Genomic DNA, 18,073 nt, shown 5'->3' with positions numbered 1-18,073 from the left:
CGCCCTGCGCCCCCTAGCGGCGTGCGGCGGGCTCGAGCCTAACGTTATTACAGCCATCCAACAAAGCGGGTCTGTTTCCCGTTTCGTGTCGGTTTATTTATAAACACACCGAATACATATCGTAATTCAGCCCGGAGACAAACGACACAGCGCCCGGGGCCGCTGCTGGGCCGTGCGAGCGCCGGAGCTCCGCGCTCAGTGTGGGCGGTGGGGCCTAATAACAGCCCGAGTGCACCTATGGGGCAGGCAGGGGTCGGGGCAGGCAGGGGTTGGGGTGCTATCATGGTCTACATCCGCCGGTGCCTCCATTGCAGCAGCTCAGCTCTCCTCCTTCTCGCCCTCCTCCTTCTCATCCTCATCGTCTTTCTCTCCTTTGAGCTTCTGGCGAGCGAACTCCTCGATGACGATGTCCTCCTCGCTGCAAGGAGGGAGGTGTGATTAGAATGGTTAAATCCCACCCCAAATCCAGCTCCTGCTGCAGCAACCCTGCAGCTCCGCTGCTGGGCACAAACTGGGGTGGCTCAAGAGCTGGTGCTGGGCTCCAGGGGAGAGTCAGCAGCTTTGGGTGGTTTAATTCAAGGCAGCGTTTTACATTATCAAGGGGAAAAATGAGGGGAAAGGAGCTGAAGTGGTAAGGAAGAGATTAGTTACCTTCTTGCAAAAGACAAGTGGATGGCAGCAAGGGGGAGCCACAGAAGGAATAGATGGAAATGAAGAGTCAGCAAATGAAGAATCAGCAAAAGTGATTCCAAGAGTGTGTGAATAATGAACGACCTAGTGAAATCTACAGGGTGTTGTGGTGGGGGCAAACCAAGAAGTTTTCTTTACTGTAAGCCTCTGTGTCCTTGCTGAGCTGAGATAGTGCTGGCCTGCAGCATCAGAGCCCCACAGTTGCAGACTGAGTTCCCAGGCCCAGTACCCCCATGCTCGTGCCCCAGTGCAGCGTGTTACCAAACACAGAATGAGATCCTTGGGGCTGTGAGAGCTGTGGGACCAGCTGATAGCCATGGCTGCCAGGAATAGGCCTACAACCCCCAGCCTGTTGTGTGTGCCGCTGTAGGGGATGCCATGCTGTCTGCTGTGTTATATGCACAAGGCTTGCTGGTGTGGATGTTCTAATTCAAGAACACCCCCATCACCCAAAATGGAATGGAGCAGAACATTATCTGTGATGGGTTTATGTGATTTGTGTGTTGGATGAAATACAGTCTGAGGCTCTAAGTAAACTTACCTTGGTTTATCTGTGTAGTCCATTTATAAGCACAGCATGGGAAGGCAGGGATTGAAACAGAGATGTGTGCCAGTTAGTACAGAAATGACATTCAGCAGACATCTGAATCCTCAGGTGCTTTTCTGGACAGTCAGCTGTGGGTGGGTGGGTGGCAGCAGGGAGTGGAGCTGCTCCTCCTGCACACTGTCTGGTACTGAGCAGCGTGTGGCTGATGAGTCACACATGCCTCATTTTCTGGGGCACTTCATCCAACCATTGGGACTTCCCAGGGCCATCGGTCCTATCAGTTCCCCGCTGAACAGGAACTACCTTTTCTTCCCTGTTGTTTCTGCAGCATGTCAGGTGCTACTCACCGTCCGCAGGCTTTGGGTGCATCAGGATGATGGGCAGCTCAACGCCAACATCACTGGAAGGAGAAGCACTTCCTTCAGTGAACCCACCCAGTGCTGCACCATGCTGACCCTAGCTCCACACTGTGCTGGCATTGAGCACTGTGGGCAGCTCCCTCCTTACCTGGAAGTGAGATCCCCCAAGATGCTGTGGCCATGGAGAGAAGGGAAATTAATCAGCAAAGGAAGAAGAGAAGGGTGTCGGTCTTTTGCTTTGAAATCAAATGCTTTATAATCAGTGAAGGGCAGTAGTGATGGAGACAAAGGGGATGATGTGGACCTCAGCTGTCCCCACAGTCCTCGGAAATGGGTGGGGAGAAAGGAGCCCACAGCATGAGCTCCTTCTCATTGCATCCATCCCCTTGTCACCAGCCCAGTGGAACAAGGTCCCACGGCACGACCCAAGAGGGTCGTACCGCCACCCACCCCCACAGAGCTCACCCTCCTCGGGACACCACCAGGTTGACCTTCACTTTATAGGACACCAGGATCCCCAGCACCTCCTTGTCCATGCCAGGTCTCAGGCTAGGAGAGAGGCAGAGCAGAGCTGTGAGATGCAGCCAACCCCCCCCAGGCCACAGCTTCTGGGGGCCATTTGAGGTGCCTGAGCTGAGATTTGCTCCCAGTGCACCTCTGGTAGATGCAGAGGCTCTTACATGGTGGTGGAGGCCAGGTTGGTGTCCTCGTGCTTGAGCTTGCCATCAAGAGCCAGGCCTCGCTTCTCACGGTTGGCCGAGAGTGTGGGGGTGACAGAGTATGTTTTGGAGAAGGTGGAGTTGGCTGCCACATTCTCACTGGAAGGGTCAGGAGAGGAGAGCTCAGAGTGAGCACCCAGCACCCCCTGATGGGTGTTCAGCACCGCGCCAGTGTGATGCCCTTCCTGCCCCATCCTCCCCTCCCCGTGCAGCTGCCTGGGCTCATTTCCTCCTTTTCTTCCTTCCCACAACCACTTGGTTTTTTTTTTCTTCCTTCCCACCTTTGCTCTGTCACCCCTCAGGAGCACAGAGACCTCCTCTGACTGTGTCCGGGCTCAAGATGCAAAACGGGGAGAGGAAGAAGCCTGGGGACAGCTGTGCATGTTCCGCCAGGGACATCCCCAGGCTCAAGCTGGGGTCTCAGTGTCTGCAGCCTTCCCTCTCCTCTGCTTCCTCACATTTGCACTTCTAACCCTGATCTTGCTCAGTGGTAAAACCATCATCACCGCCTACTTCTCTTTCTCTCCCTCCCTGCTCTGTCTGCCAGCTCCTTTATACTCACTTGATCTCCTCCATGCACACAGTCTTCGAGTATTTATCCAGTGAATAGAGAACCACATCTGTGATCTGATCAACTGGAGGCAGACAGGAAGGAACAGCATTGGCATGGTGGCAGAGACCCAGGCCCACGTTCCCCATCTCCAACCTAAAGCAGTGGTGCTGGGGACAACTCCACTCACCTGCAATCTTAATTTTTTTCACGATCTTGTTGGTAGTGTTGTTGATATTGACGGTCACGTTGATGGGTTCTCCGTGGTAGAAGATCTGCAGTGATTGATTGAAGCTCAATCATGTGGCCAGCAAGTGGGATTGGGGACAAAGAATTCCTGGTCCCCATCACTGGGAACATGCAGGAGATGGGAACAGCCCTACACTGACCTCCTTTTCTAAGCTGGCCTCAAGGTGGAGGGGCTTGTCAGACATCATGAACTGCCGGGTGGTCTCTGACTTGGGCCCAGGGCCTGTCTTCATGGGTGCAAACTGGATCTTGCGGATGACGAGGCGCACTGAGTTCCTGCAGGGCGAAAAGCTGTCACCCCTTGGCTTCCCCCTTGGCCTCCCTGGGCACACATGGCTTGTCTATGGGGGAATCATATTTCCTCCATTCAAACAGTGCAGTCTACAAGCTGATCTTAGAATGGGGTAGGTGCAGGCATAGGCACTGTTTCCCTTTCTTCAGGCAGTGTCCCCAACCCAAACATGACACAGGCAGGCATTGCTGCCTCGGCCCAGCTCCTGAGGTGATCACCCCCAAATGGTACAGCTGTTCAGTTTCAGGGCAGTGGAAAAGGATGAGGGTCCCCCTCAAATACCGCTTGTGAATCTTCTCCTCCAGGTTTTCAGCACAAAACCCTTTGACCTCGAAGTCCACGCCGCAGGCCTGGGAGGACATGTTGGGTTACAAAGAGGCCCTGAGCTGCACAAGGTTCAGATTTGTTCCCCCCCCTTTCCCCACCACATCCCTACAGATCCCAGCCCTGCTTCCAGCTGTCCATCCCTTCCAACCTCTTCCCCATGAGTGAGAAACAGCCTGGGGATAGGCTGGAACAGCATCTGACCTTTCCCACATCATCTGGTCCTGGCTGGAGGGTGACCGAGCAGGGCAAGTTGGTGGCAACCTGGGCAGAACAGAGACAGAGAGAAGACAGAGAGCGTGCCCAAGAATGATCCCCATAGAGATGTGTGGTTGGGAAGCACCAACCCAATCCTACCTCAAAGGTGAAGGGGTAGGCGTTCTCGCCGAGCTTCTTCAGCAGCTTCTCCTGTAGAGTGGTGAGGGTCTTGGGCACCTGCTCAGGCACCGGTGGGAAGATCTGCGTGGTCAGGACATAGAGGTCCTTCCTGAAGGTCAGTCCAATGACATCCAGGTCATCTCGGCCGTAGCGAAAGGCGCACGTGAGAGTCACATACACTGGGGCATGGGGTGAGAATGGAGGGGTGTGAGGAGGGAAAGGCATGGGGGAAGGGTTGGGAAAGGAAGAAAGAAAGACAAGCTGTGTTTATAACTCGTTGACATTAAAAGCAGATCTCAGACACTGAGTATAAAGTTAACAAGATTCATCAGATCTCTTCGAGGTATGGCTACCTACAGGGCTTGTGTCCCTGCCCTGTGTAACATGGGTTATTGTGCCTTAATACCTTTTCTGTCCTTCAGGTACTCTGGGTCGATGAGGCAGACGCCATCTGCAAATAACAGGAGAGAAGGGGGTGGTGAACTGAGCATGCTGGTGTGAGGGAAGGTCTTCATGATGTTTAAGGCCACTCACTTCCCCCCACACCCTGGGGACCCCACTCACCCACAGAATCCACTGACTCCACGTGATCCACAAAGTCCCTCTTCCCCAAGTAGATGGAAAGCTGGAGGTGCCCATGGAAAATGGAAACAATGCATCAGGTTAGTGGGTGCTGAGCTCTGTGATGCTGCAGGTGTTTGGTGTGAAGGAGTGGGCATCCCATTGTAGGAATTGTGTGTGCTTTTTAGAACACTTGCTTTGAAAAGTGATCCCGGTGATGGCACCATAACAGGCACAGGGGAACCAGGAGGTTGCAAAGGGAATGGCAACCTAGGCTTCATCCCCTGCCCCCATACTGAGGGGAAGCCCCCACATGGGGCACCATCAGCTCACCCATGCTGGGGACAGACCCATACATGCCCAATAGACTCACCTTCCCATTGGGGCTGGTCTTCTTGAATACCCTGCAGGAAAAGCACACAGACAGTGGTGAGGCTGTGGGCAGCGCTGCCCCAGAGAGGAGCATCCTCAGGAGCTGTGCCCAGGCAGACAGATATGTCCCAGCCTTGGGATTCAGTGTCCCACGGGCTCACAGCTCAGACCATCAGCATGTGGCCTTCAACTTACTTTGATCCGTCTGCCATTGTAAGTCAGGTGCCACGCAGCCAGGAACCTGCAGGGAGAGATGGGGGAAATGCTGGAGGTGGGAACAGGAGACCTGTTGGCCATCACCAACAATAGGGACTCAATGGTTCTCATGCCACAGTACTGCAGGAGGGCAGTGGCCCTCCTGGGGTTTGGCACTGTGATCAGCATGACAGAAGGCTCAGCAGGGCTCAGATGCTCTATTTGCATCCAGGGCTGCCATGCTTGCTCAGGACCTTGTATAGTTGGGGGTACGCCCCAGTGGTGGAGCTCCTGGAGACTGCAGCTGCTGGAAATTTGCTGCCATCACCTACCAGGAGGAACATGCTCATTGTCCTCACTCATGAGAGAGTGAGGAAACCATGAGCAGGGGAGCCCAGAGCCATTCAGAGCCCCATCCCACACTCACCAACAGCCCCAGAGCCAGTAGTGGGACAGGACTGAGCTCCCCTCGGGGGCTGCTGCCTTTTGCTTGCTCAACCCCAGTGTCCAGAATTAAACTGCAAATATCTTGCTGATTGTTGGCTGATTTGTAGGGAGATCAGAAGGGATGAGCTCTGCTTCTTAAACTTAGGCAGCTCTGACATTAGCCGGGCTTAAGGGCAGGCAAGATTTTAAGCCCCAGGGGCGTGTGGGCAGAATCACCCCTTTATGTAACTGGTGATGGTGGAGAGAAGGGAAAAAGCAGAAGGGAGGGAGTGGAGGGAAGATGATGATGGGAAAACAAGGCATCAGTCCCATACATGGGTTCTGGGATGGCCTCATGTGGGCTGTGGGTCTTGGGCAATCCTCATCTACAGGGTTCCTTGGGAACAGCAGCACTGAGGGAGCAGGATTTGGGTGATGGGGAAAGGGAGGATGAAAGGAGAGAAAGGAGGGAAGAGCTGAAGCCTTCCTTTGTGTGCCAGAGCTCCAAGAGTGGGCACTGGGATCCCTGGCTTGGCCAAGCCCTCCTGTGCTAAGGGTGCCTACACCTACACTAAAACCCACCCAGCCCCAGCCATCCCTCCTTCCAGCCCCCACTCCAGCACTGACATCCCTGCCCATTCAGCACAGCAACACTCACCTGAGGTCAAATGCACGCTCTCCTCTTCCTCTCCTGCTTGTTCTGCTGCCACTGGCTCAGCACGGCTGCTCCCAGCTCTGTGGCCTCTTATAGCCACCTGCTCCCGCCCCGGATCTCGCCCACCAGGCTTTGGCTGGGGGTGCGCTGTGTGTGCGCACCATGGGAAAGGTATTTTGGGGCTGGAATCCTATTAGTTTCTTAACCAGGGAGATGCTTTCTGAGTAAGAGTGGGCTATAAATGGGGTGGTGACTGGAGCCCTGGGAAAGCAGATTATGGAGATTGGTAAAGCTTAGGGGTGAAGTGATGGTAATTGGGGTGGAAGTGCCTGGCAGGCAAGGTGCAGATCCTCACATGGTGGTTGATGGGGACAGCGGAAGGCAGGGAAGGGGCTGCCTGGTTGGGTTCCTCCCTTGTGTGCCCTGCAGGGCTGCCATGATGGGGCCAGGCACCTCCTAAATCCTGCTGTGGGTATGGGCCAGCTGTGCCACCTTGGAAAGGACCTTGAGCCCCTTGGACACTGGATCAGTCCCTGGGCAGAGAGTGGTGGGTGCATCCCTGCCCCCCTGGTCCTGCCCTCAGCACACAGACAGGTAGTGGAAGGAGAATAGGAACCCAAGGGAGGAGGCACAGGAACAGTGGAGATGGTGTGAACACACCCATGATGGCTGCTCCCTCACCATGCTTTGTCCTGTGGTCATTTCATAACGTTGCAGGCTGGCCTCACCTGACCTGGTCAATGTGTTGTTAATTCAGGATGCACATCTGCAAATAAGAGAACTGTGAAGACATCAAGTGGGTCCATGTTGGCAACAGCCATCCTGCAGCGTGGGGACATGCACACAGGCGGTGAGGATGGAATACCCCACCACCACCCCACTGAGCACACAGCAGTGCGGGGCTGTGGCTGCCAGCACGTGCTGACAGGGGCTGGGACTTGTGATCTCTTTAATTGCATGCACAGAGCTGCTTACGCTGCAGATTAGCAGGCACTATTTCTACCAAGGGCAGGGGCCACGTGAACTGTGACCTTCCCAGTGGTGGAGGTCTGGGTGCAGCCCCACCTGGGTGGCTACTCGTCTCAGTGTGGCTGCAGCATGGGCGATGGGACACTGGGCTCTGCAGCCACCCTGTCCCTGAGTGTTGCCTTTCTCCTATTTGATGAACATCACAAAGCCTTACCTGTGGGTCCCCATGCTGCGTGCAGCTCCACTCGTGCACACAGGATGATCTGATGGGTGCAGACAGACAAACAGCAATGATATCCCAAAGCCTCTGGCAGTGCTGTGCCTTCCTGCCCTGAGCTGGATTAGGCACTGTGGTCAGCACTAATCCTGCCTGCCGCCAGACCCACAGCCACGGGAATGGTTAAGTAACAGCCTGGAGCTGCACTGGTGGGAGAGGGTCTCCAGGTGGTAGAGTCCTTGGTCACTGCTCCATGCCATGCAGCTGCCCTTGGGATGGGCTGAGGGATGGGAATGCCACTGGCCTACAGTTGCCAGCCCCAAACCAGGTGGTAGCCACTTGAGTTGGCCAGGTTCCTCCTGAGCTCCAGGAGCTCAAGGGGATACCTTGGAGAGGTTAGTGCAGAGGGTGGTGGGGACATCCTTGTGCCTGGTGCTGCTTGCTGCAGGGTGTGCCCACGTGCCAGTCTTGTAAACTGCCCGGAGTAAATCGTGCAAAGAGCAGGGAGGAGCCAGGCTGGCGTGGGTGGTGAAGCCCCCATTCTGTCTCTCCTGCAGCAGATGGTGGCTGCAGCTTGTCTGTAATTAACAGTGCTGTGGTGCTAATCACCCTAACACAGCCCTGTTGGCAGCTGCCCTGCACAGCTCCTGGCACGTGGGGTCTGCTTACTGCATGGCACAAGGGGCAAAACCTCAGTGTGATGGTCCCCGTGCCCTTCCTGAGCCTCTCACATCCCTTTTCTCTGAAGCTGGGACACCCCCAAGCAGAGTTAATGAATGCAGCAGTGGATTCCTACATTTCTCATCCACCCAGTGCCCACATTATCACCATCTCTGCATGGCTGGAGCTCAGCCCCACATTGCAGCAGTATCCCCATCACTGCCAGCTCTGGTGCAGTGCAGTGATGCCATGCAGCTCTCCATCCCCTCTGCTGGGTACAACTGAGGGGTGGGACTCTGGGCTTGGATGGGAGCAGGGTGGTGGTGGGACCCCTGTGCTTGGGAAGCCCCCATTGTTCTCAGTGCCCTGCATGGCTGCTGGCTTACCCCTGTGAGCAGGGCTAGAGTGGGAGGAGGAGCAAGGAGGCTGTCCCAGATGTGGAGTGTGCAGAGCATAAAGGAGGAAGAGTGTGGGCAAGCACAGCAGTGCAGAGCGGGGACGGCGAGCCGTGGGCCTGGCTGCAGGGGACGGGCAGTGGGGGCACAGGGTGTGCAGTGTCATGTCTGCGAGGGACGGTGAGTACCTCTGGTGACATACGGGGTTCCATGTGCCACTGGGATGCCTGTGTGGCCTCATGTTCCTGGTGCAGCAGGGCAGGATGCTGGTGGGGTGATGCTGCCGTGGGTCCCTGATCTGCCTCTCTCTGCCCCCCTGCACACTGCAGACTGCAGCCACCCATGATGCGGAGCACCCAGACCCCCAGCTTCACCCCACGGCCCTCCCAGATCCACTCCTGCTGCACTGCCCAGCTGGGGGGATCAATGTGGGGCACCCTATGAGCAGGAGCTGCACATCACCCGTCGGGACCCCCAGCCTCTGGGCTCCCACCTTCACCTTCCTTGGCAATCAGCCCATGTGGAGTGGGGGACACAACGCAGTGCAGCTGACATTGTGCCACCCATAAGAATGGCAGCAGCAAGCTGGTACCACCAGGACATCAGCAGGGTGGTGGCTGAAGATCTGCTGGCCAAGGCTGGGCGGGATGGCTGCTTCCTGGTGCGGGACAGTGAGTCCATTGCAGGGGCGTACGCCCTGTGCCTCCTGTGAGTTCTACCTTATTTCTGCTCTTTGCTTCTTTCTTGTCCCCAGTCCGTGCAGCAGGGTGGGGGGATGGTGCAGCATGACAGCAAGGCAAGGTTGGGGCTGCAAATCATTCAACAGCAAAAAGGATGTGTGCAGGGTGCAGCAACCACTTCTGCTTTGCACAGCTGTCTGTGATGGTGCTTTTTTGATGATGCCCAGCTCAGTCTGGGGCGGGGGGCCCTGTGTAGCTCCCACCCCACATCCATGGAGCATCATGCTGTGCCCTGTGGGGCTGCTCACATTCAGGTGCATCTGGGTGCCTGGCTGGCCCCTGCGTGGGGTGAAGGAAGCAGCCAGCACAGCCCTCTCTGTGTGAATACAAACATCACCTCTGTGTTCAACCTCTGTCGCGCCAGCATCCGGACCACAGGTCCTGCTGTTAACTTCTCAGCTGCCAGTTTGAGCAGCCCCAGCACCTTCAGGTGCTGCTGGTGGAGGCGTGGGGTTGGGGCTGGGGTGGATCATCCCTACAACTGAGGGACATACTGCTCAGATGCGCTGCAAATGTATGGGCAGTGCTTCTGTGGGTTTGGATGGATGCCCCCTGGTTCCCTGTGGCTTTCCTGGCCAGGTGCATGGTACAAAAGGGAAACACATGATGCTGGGGAGCATGGGGCACGGGGCACCCTGGGACAGGCACAAGGCAACAGCTTCATTACCCAAAGCAGGAGCTCAGTTCCTCTGCCTGCAGAGTGCACATGGTGCAGATGCTCTGCTCTCCCGTAGGTTCCAGCGGCACGTCCACACCTACCGCATCCTGCCCAACAGTGAAGGGCTGCTCTCTGTCCAGGTGGGTGCGGGAAGCAGTGCTCAGGGAAGGGGGCATTCACCCCCACCTCCAACTTCTGCACAGCACACAGCGAGGTGCAGCCTGCAGCTTCTTGCACGTAGCGGGCGGTGTGGTTTGCTTTTTGCATAAGTGCAGCAGCACAGGATGTGTGAGCTTTGCACAGACCCTTTCTGCAGCGCAGCCGCCTGGGAACGATGCCACACGGGTATCCCCACGGCCACCCACTGCTGCTGCATCTGGGGGAGGCTTAGTGAAAATGTTGTCCCCTCTCTGTCACTATCCCTGCTGTGAGACTGTGCAGAGCATCCCCCCGCCGCCCACCCTAGCTATGAACCTGGCTGGAGGTGTTTGGCTTGTGGATGGGGGGATACGGTGGCCACCATCTTCTCTGCCCCCCAGAGCATTCAGGGCATTCAGGCCAAGTGCTTCCGGAGCCTCCCTGAGCTGATCAGTGCCTACCAGCAGCCCAACAATGGGTTGGTGACACCTCTGCTCTACCCTGTGCACCGGCTCCGGGAAGCAGCCAATGAAGACTCTGGTGAGAGCATGGGGGCAAAGGGTTGGGGCTGCCGGCAGAGAGGTGATGGTGCTGAGCTGGGATCTGTGCCCGCAGATGGGGAGGATGGAAGAGGTGGCCATGTGGGCAGCGTGGTGCCCACCAGGGTTAATGGGGGGAGCACAGGGCCTGGTGCTCCCCCCACCCATCCCCACATCTCACAGCAGCTGCAGCTGAGGCTTCAGGAGCAGGTTCATAGCAGGTAACGTGCTCCTCAGGGGCAATGGGGTGGGCACAGCATAGCAGGGTGGAGGTGGCACATCCCAAGAACACAAGACCAAGGGTATGTTCTAATGGGTGGCTGCCCACACCCAGCCCTGCTCATGCTGGAGCTGGAGAAGGGCACAAAATGCCTTTCCCTGTGGTTTCCAAATCCTGAGTGCCGTGCCCATGGCTGGCACCTCTCTGAGCCCGGGCACCTCCGCTCCCAGCCACTGCCCCTCCTTGCAGCCCATCCAGTGACTTCATGGGCTTCATGGCTGACTACCTGGCACAGCACCTGCCACTGGACCTGGCTACACTGTGCAGTGGGCACCCGCAGCTGCGCCATCTCAGTGCTGCTCTTGTCACTGCCTGCCAGGCACTGCACAGGTGAGTGGCACATGGGGATGGCAGGAGGAGGGCAGGGCTGAGGGGCCATCTGCTTGTCCCTGTCCCTGTGCATCTCCAGCCCTCGTGTTCCTTTGTCTCTCTGCAGTGAGATTGACTTCACGCTGGCAGGGCTGGAGACCCTGGCCAGAGTGTTTGAACCCCCCGTGTCCCCACGCAGTCCGGCCAGGGACCAGGTGAGTGCCATGGGCTCATCCCACTGCAGGGGGTATGGGTGGTTTTGGTGCCTGAGGCTGCTGCAGGCCCTGTGGTGCTCTCTGAGCACAGAGGAGTGGATGAAGTCCCCACTGGGGACAAGGAGTTATGTGTTCTCAGTGCAGGAGGGGGGAGTGGGTCCCTGCCTTGGGCACATCCTGAACACAGCAGCAGCACCAGTCCTCCTCCCCAGGGTTTTCTGGCCAGCAATCCTGACCTGGAGCTGCTCCTCAGCAAGATCTCAGCTGTCAACCACTTGCTGTCATCACTGGAGAAGAAGGTGCCCACATGCTGCCAGCTCCTTGCTGTGCTTGGCCAACTCCTCAGCTAATTAATCCCTCCAGCAACTTGCTGCTCAGCTGCACAGCCATGCACCCTCAGCCTCTCCCTGTGCTCAGGGCCCCTTTCTCCATACTCCCAGTGACAGCATCTCCCCAATCTGGGCACCTCAGCCACACCCAGGCTGTCACCCACCACATCCCCATCTCTCTCTCCTCCTGCTGGCAGGTGCTGATGTCAGTGCATGACACGGTGTCATGGCACAACGTGGAACTGCCCAGCCCTGCAGCCCTGCCTCCAGACACCAAGTCCATGGCCACACAGTGCTTCGAGGTGGGGATAGGGCACACAGTGTGGCCATGGTGTCTTTGTCACCTATGGGTGGGGGCTGGCCCAGGAACCCCCTGTCCATGCTGCAGGTGAAGGTGGGCAAGTCCCAGCGCACAGCCTTGATGGTGGATGTGGAGGAGGGCACAGTGACCATCACCAAGAGGGGCAGTGGGTCCCCAGAGGAGGTCATCCCACAGGACAAAAGTAAGGGGCTGCTGCCCCCAGTTCTCTACATGCGGCATTTGCTGGGCTGGGCCTGACTCCATGGGGTGGGCTGCATGCCGAGCTCTGCCCCATGCCATGTGCCATGGGACAGGGGGTCCTCCTGCACTTCTCATGCCCCACATTTAGTCCTGCAGCTGATCAAGTACCAGAGCATGCAGAGCAAGGTGAGGCTGGTGTACAACCGTGACATGCAGAGGAGCCTGAGCAAGGACATTGTCTTCCCCAGTGCAAAGGTGTGCAACATGGATGGCTCTGTGGGGGGATGCCCCCAGACCCTCACCCCCCACCCCCTCAGGGATGCAGTTTTGGGAATACAGAGCCATTCTTTAGCCATGCAGGGAATAGGTGCTCTTGAGGTCAAGGCCAGCCCTCTGTCAGCTCTGACACCTGGGTGCTGTTGTCTCCCTGACCCCGTCTGCCTTTGAGGCTTCAGTGCTCCCCTACACCTGGGTCCACCCCCTGAAACCCCCAACCCCCTGTATGTGCCCTGAGCCCCCTGTGTTGCCCCCAGAAGCGAGAAGCCTTTTGCCAGCTGCTGCAGCTGATGAAGATCCAACACTCCAACCTGGATGAACCTGACCTCATCTCGGTTTATGTTGGGACATGGAACATGGGTAAGGGACCTGGATGAGGTCCTGTCATCTAGGGGGATCTTCACAGCCCACTGCAAACCTGGGACACTTGGGAAGGGTCTGCAGGGAGCTGCCTTAGGATGGGCAATGTGTGAGTTGGTCTTCAGTGGGAGGGAAGACCCCATTATGGACATTTGGGATTTGGAGCTTTCTTGCCCCATTGCTGTTGGAGACATGAATCCCTGGAGGGCTTCACAGGTCTGAGATGTGCATGGGTGTGATGCTTCCCATCCCCAGAGGGTATTGGGGTGAAGGAGGGTGCGAGGCAGTCACCCACTGTGCCCATCCCCAGGCAGCACACCACCACCCCGCTCCCTCGCCTCCTGGCTGACCTCGAGGGGCTTGGGACACACACAGGACGAGACCACCACCTGCATCCCGCATGACATCTACGTCATCGGCACACAGGAGAACTCCCTGGGTGACCGCGAGTGGGTTGAGTTCCTGCGTGCATCCCTGAAGACGCTGATGGCCATTGACTACCAAGTGGTAAACAGCCAACTTCTGGGGATGCTTTGGCTTCCTGTGTTGTGGGGGTGGGCGGGCTGACTGTCCCATCCCACAGGTGGCCCTGCAGAGTCTCTGGAGCATCAAGATGGTGGTGCTGGTGAAGCCAGAGCACAAGCGGCGCATCAGCCATGTCCACACCTCCAGCGTCAAAACAGGGATTGCCAACACTCTGGGTAGGGAAGAGATGGGGATACTGAGCTGGGGCAGCTGCCCCATGGCACTTCTGTGCCCCCTGAGCTCTATGTCCCCACAGGGAACAAGGGGGCTGTGGGTGTCTCCTTTCTTTTCAATGGGACATCCTTTGGTTTTGTCAACTGCCACCTGGCCTCGGGCAGCGAGAAGACCCACAGGTGATGGGGACACCATGGGGTGGGCAGGTGCCACCTCAGGGGCAAGGGGTGACCCCACGATATCCTCCTCTGCATGGCACAGGAGGAACCAGAACTACAGTGACATCCTGCGCTCGCTGGCACTGGGTGACAAACGGCTCGGTGCCTTCGACCTCACACTGCGCTTCACCCACCTCTTCTGGTTCGGGGATCTCAACTACCGCCTAAACATGGATGTGCAGGTGTGTGTCCATGGGGAGCTGGGCTCAGGGTGCCAGGACCAGTGCTGACTGCTCCTCCTGTGCCTGCTCAGGATGTCCTGACCCATGTCACTAAGAAGGAGTTTGACATCCTCCTTGCCATGGACCAACTCAACCTGGAGCGGGAGAAGAACAAGGTGTTCCTGCAGTTCCGTGAGTGCGGGTTTGCTGAGCTGCTTGCTGCCTGCCCCAGTGGCACCCAGGGGCCTCCAGCTCTCTGCCAGTGCCATCTCTAGCACTGTGTCCCTGCACGGCTCTGTGCAAGGTGCCAAAAGCCTGGGGGAAAGTCATGTGCATCATGAGCCTCTCCTGGGCAGCGTCCCCACAGCTTGGGGCATGGGGACACTCAGAGCCTGACCGCATAGGAGCAGTTTGCACCTCTGGGGATGGTCAGAGATACTGGCCTCGTGTCACCTGTGTGTGTGTGTGTTTGTTCCCAGGTGAGGGTGACATCTCCTTCCCACCCACCTACCGGTATGAGCGGGGCTCCCGGGACAACTACATGTGGCAGAAGTTCAAGACCACAGGGGTGAGTTCCTACACGTGGACACAGATGGGGCGTAGGGACAGCAGAATGGATGGTGCTGGACAGGGTGCTCAGCCCTCCCCTGAGAGAAGGTGAAGTTTTAGGGCTGCTCTTTGCTTTTTTTTTTCTTTTTTTTTTTGGGGGGGTTGTGAGGAAGAAGCAGGGCTGGGAAAAAGAATCCTGAACCTAAAAGGACACCTATAGTGGCTCTTTTCCCCTTCCTAGATGAGGATCAATGTCCCCTCATGGTGTGACCGCATCCTCTGGAAGTCTCTCCCAGAGACCCACCTGGTCTGCAGCTCCTATGGTGAGTGGCACCTGGGGATGGGGCTGAGCCTGGTGCAGTCCTATGGCTCTGGCAGCCCACCAGCTGCCTCTCCCCCTGCCAGGCTGTACTGATGACATCGTCACCAGTGACCACTCGCCCGTCTTTGCCACCTTTGAGGTGGGTGTGACATCGCAGTTTGTGCCCAAGAAGGGTAAGGACAAGAGGATGGGGTCTGTCCCCACTAGGACTTGGCCCCCATTGAGAACCCTCATGTCCTGCAGCTCCTGGCACTGGTCCTGAGCCCCTGGCCTGCATTGAATGGGACAGTATCGAGGTGATTGTCAAAACTGCCAGCCGCAGCAAGTGCTACATCGAGTTCCACTCCTACTGCCTGGAGGGTGAGGTGTCCTGGGGCTGCAGTGCAGGGCAGGGGGGGTCAGTGCCTGGCATGGGGCTGGAGCTGTCCCCATGGGGCTGGAGCTGTCCCCATAGGGCTGGAACTGTCCCCATGGGGCTGGAGCTGACCCCATGGCTCTTCCCTGGCAGAGGCACAGCGCAGTGGGGAGAACACCTCGCAGAGCTGCGACATCCCCGGCTTCCTCAGGATGTGCTGGTCAGCAAAGCAGCTGCCCGTGGTATGCACAGCGGGGAGGGCTCAGCATCCTCCCATCTCATTCCCACCCCTCCCACCTTGCATGGTGTGACCACCCCTGAGGACAGAGGTAAACTTTACAACCCTGCCCCTATCACTTTGTGCAGCTGAACCCCATCCTGCCCGACCTGGAGTACCTGGGTGACCAGCACCTGCTCCTCAGTATCAAGGGCATGGAGAGCTGCGAGTCATACGGTGCGCATGGGATGGGGACACAAGCAGGGTGCTGCTGGGTGTGGGGCTCACTGTACTTCATGTGCAGGCGAGTGCTGCATCGCGATGCGGTCGATGATTGACAGCATGGCCCAGAAGTTTGAGACCTTCCTCTTCCACCATGGCGAGGAGACAGGCTCCATGAGGGGCTGGATGAAGGTCCGTGTCCCCAAGGACAGGCACAGCACCCGCGAAAGGCTCTATGGTAAGGTGCCACCGTGTCATCCCACTGCTGCCATGAGCCCGCATGGGGAGAAGTGACACATCCGTGCTCTGCAGAGTGGATCAGCTTTGAGGAGGAGGAGGAGGAGGAGGATGCTCCAGCAGAGGACTCCACGCTGTACCCTAAGCCACTCCTCAGGTACCCTCTCAGGCTGGGGACCATCCCCATGCCCCATCCCCAGGTGATGCTGAACCTGGTGATTCTGTGCCCTGCAGGAGCCGTCCCTGCAGCTTCCCAGAGGCGACCAGCAGCTACACCAACCCAGCCTACTTCATCTTCGAGGGACTGCCTGCCACGTGGGCATTGGGTGCTGACATACAGGAGGACAGCCCCATGCGGGGTCCCCCCCAGGCACAGGCCCCTTTGCCTTCACCTTGCAGGTCCCTGCTGAGCCCTCCTGGTGTGGGCAGGCAGAAGCGCCCCAAGTCAGCTGTCCTGGTGAGGGATGTGCCAGAGGGGGGTGACTGCTCGCTGACAATGCTGCACATGGCCACCTCCCCGAACCACCTGGACCGCATGGCCCCCAGGGGTGAAGGGGGCAGCCACCAAATGCTGCTGGACCAGAGCCACAGTGCCCCTCAGCCACCCCCACCGCGCTACCGGGAGGTGCCGGGGCGTGGGATGAGTGCTCACCAGCATGGCCACCACAAAGAGGTACAACCATGGGATGTGCTTTTGGCTACAGGGCCATCCCCAGAAGCAGGATGCTGACCCTTTGTAGAGCTGCCAATGGGGCATGGAATGCTGGAGGGGTGGCAGTGCTGGGGCACCCAGTTCATGCAGGGTGGGGCCACCAAGGTGGGCATTTCTGCTGTCACAGGGCTGAAGCCTTCCCTTGTTCTTCTTTCCCCAGTGGTGCTGTGACAAGTCCTGCAGTGCTGGCACTGGACCAGACCATGTTGGAGTGCAGCAGCATGAGGAAGGGCTGTGTGCACATGGCTGGAACAGCGCTGAGGTCTTCAGGTACCCCCCAGCCCTGGAGCTGGCAGCAGCAGGCACAGAGCAGGGCAGCACTTGTATCCCCAGGGTCCCCAGTAGAGCCCTGTGCCTGAGGGAGGATGAGAGGTGAACCCCTCCAGGCAGGGTGCAGGAGGCTGGGGAGATAGACCCAGTGTGTGTCCCCAGATCTTCGTGGACACCCTGGGGTCCCCACTTAGTGGCTTCCTGGCACAGTGTCTCTTTTGCTGCATGTGCAGTGATGGCACTGAGCAAGACATGATGGGAGCTGGGGTGCTCAGCCCTGCACACATCCCTGCACCGTGGCAAAGTGCATAGGAGCCCCTTGGGGAGCCGGCAGCACTGAGCCCACCCCAAACCCAACACCTAAGCCTGAACATATGGGACTGGAGATGTCCCAAGGTTGATCCCTTGCCAGCACTGTTGGCATCTCACCTGGCCACTGCCAGCACCCAGATACGGACCTGGCCAAGCAAGAAGTGACTGCTGCACCTCTGCTGGGAAGTCTTTCCTGAGACTTCCTGAGACTGTTCCTATGGACATTATATGGATGCTCTTGGGGTTTCTCTGTATGTCACCATCCTCCCTCCCCAAAGCAATGCAAAGACCATGCTGAGCCCTACAAGCAGGGAGGAGGACACAGGACACATTGAGGCCCCTCAGGACATTGGGACCACTGGATGTTTGGACCTTGATGACCTGAATGCCCATGAGCCTTCAGCCTCAGCCTGGCTGGGGCCGAGTTCCCCAGGGAGCAGCTGCTCCTTGAGGCTGAGTCCTATGGGGTGCACCACACCGTTGTCTCCCAGAATAAAGTTTGGAGGAGGCTGAAGTGTGCGCGTACACACAGTGATGACAGCCGTCTGCTCTGCCAAGCCATGGGGAGCCCCGGCACGCATCTGCGTGCTGCCGAACCGCAGGCACTGCGCGGCCCCGCTGCTGCTGCCCGCTTTAGGGACACGATGCCCGGGCCGGCCTCAAGGTGGCAGTGGCCGCCTTTCTCCCCAGGAGAGCCTCGCAGGGCTGCGATACCATCCTGTCCCCGAAGGAGAGAGGCCGGAGTCCGCAGGGCTGAGGGTGCGTGGTCCCCACGGGAGAAGGGTTGCGGCTGGTTCCCATCAGCAAGGCGCCGTGATCCCAGTGGGTGAGAGCACTTGGTCCCCACGGACAAATGGGACGTGGTCCCCGTGAGTGGCAGACCACGGTCGCTGTA

The 18,073-nt window shown here is 57.9% G+C and overlaps 2 protein-coding genes across 2 annotated transcripts; one reads left to right on the top strand and one right to left on the bottom strand.

Moving 5' to 3' along the window:
* Positions 1-60: 60 nt before the first annotated feature.
* Positions 61-8,724, bottom strand: ARR3 (arrestin 3). Its single transcript, XM_085545965.1, has 21 exons — positions 8,550-8,724; positions 7,890-7,978; positions 7,501-7,549; positions 6,321-6,464; positions 5,664-5,779; positions 5,491-5,564; positions 5,237-5,282; positions 5,043-5,144; positions 4,673-4,733; positions 4,515-4,559; positions 4,088-4,287; positions 3,935-3,994; positions 3,689-3,756; positions 3,255-3,390; positions 3,056-3,140; positions 2,878-2,950; positions 2,277-2,414; positions 2,062-2,145; positions 1,745-1,768; positions 1,585-1,637; positions 61-418 (listed from the first exon to the last, which is right to left on the bottom strand). Exons 1-21 carry the CDS (start codon positions 8,722-8,724, stop codon positions 288-290), a joined length of 1,953 nt encoding a protein of 650 aa, XP_085402091.1. The 3' UTR covers positions 61-287.
* On the top strand, positions 8,614-17,692 carry LOC107312645 (phosphatidylinositol 3,4,5-trisphosphate 5-phosphatase 2-like). The gene is made up of 27 exons (XM_015860271.3): positions 8,614-8,738; positions 8,888-9,266; positions 10,033-10,096; positions 10,496-10,634; positions 10,710-10,854; positions 11,103-11,243; positions 11,350-11,437; positions 11,650-11,736; positions 11,964-12,068; positions 12,155-12,269; positions 12,417-12,523; positions 12,802-12,904; positions 13,215-13,411; positions 13,488-13,605; positions 13,686-13,782; positions 13,865-14,003; positions 14,075-14,174; positions 14,462-14,550; positions 14,773-14,854; positions 14,937-15,026; positions 15,097-15,213; positions 15,362-15,450; positions 15,575-15,662; positions 15,730-15,885; positions 15,960-16,041; positions 16,119-16,557; positions 16,757-17,692. The coding sequence occupies exons 2-27, from the start codon at positions 9,130-9,132 to the stop codon at positions 16,970-16,972; spliced, it is 3,330 nt and encodes a 1,109-aa protein (XP_015715757.2). The 5' UTR covers positions 8,614-8,738; positions 8,888-9,129; the 3' UTR covers positions 16,973-17,692.
* The last annotated feature ends 381 nt before the right edge of the window (positions 17,693-18,073 follow it).

Source organism: Coturnix japonica, chromosome 4 (assembly GCF_054131305.1).
Source record: "Coturnix japonica strain WE chromosome 4, WE-NBRP24, whole genome shotgun sequence".
Taxonomy (NCBI): domain Eukaryota; kingdom Metazoa; phylum Chordata; class Aves; order Galliformes; family Phasianidae; genus Coturnix; species Coturnix japonica.
This window is presented reverse-complemented; position numbering and strand designations above follow the sequence as displayed.

Excerpts from the sequence above, each read along its gene's own strand:
- ARR3 (XM_085545965.1), bottom strand. The coding sequence starts at position 8,724 with ATGACACTGCACACCCTGTGCCCCCACTGCCCGTCCCCTGCAGCCAGG. Across the intron at positions 3,141-3,254 it reads AGGCCAGCTTAGAAAAGGAG|ATCTTCTACCACGGAGAACC; the intron begins GTCAGTGTAGGG and ends CAATCACTGCAG. Across the intron at positions 2,951-3,055 it reads GAAAAAAATTAAGATTGCAG|TTGATCAGATCACAGATGTG; the intron begins GTGAGTGGAGTT and ends GTCTGCCTCCAG.
- LOC107312645 (XM_015860271.3), top strand. The coding sequence starts at position 9,130 with ATGGCAGCAGCAAGCTGGTACCACCAGGACATCAGCAGGGTGGTGGCT. Across the intron at positions 13,606-13,685 it reads AGGGATTGCCAACACTCTGG|GGAACAAGGGGGCTGTGGGT; the intron begins GTAGGGAAGAGA and ends ATGTCCCCACAG. Across the intron at positions 15,214-15,361 it reads CCACTCCTACTGCCTGGAGG|AGGCACAGCGCAGTGGGGAG; the intron begins GTGAGGTGTCCT and ends CTTCCCTGGCAG.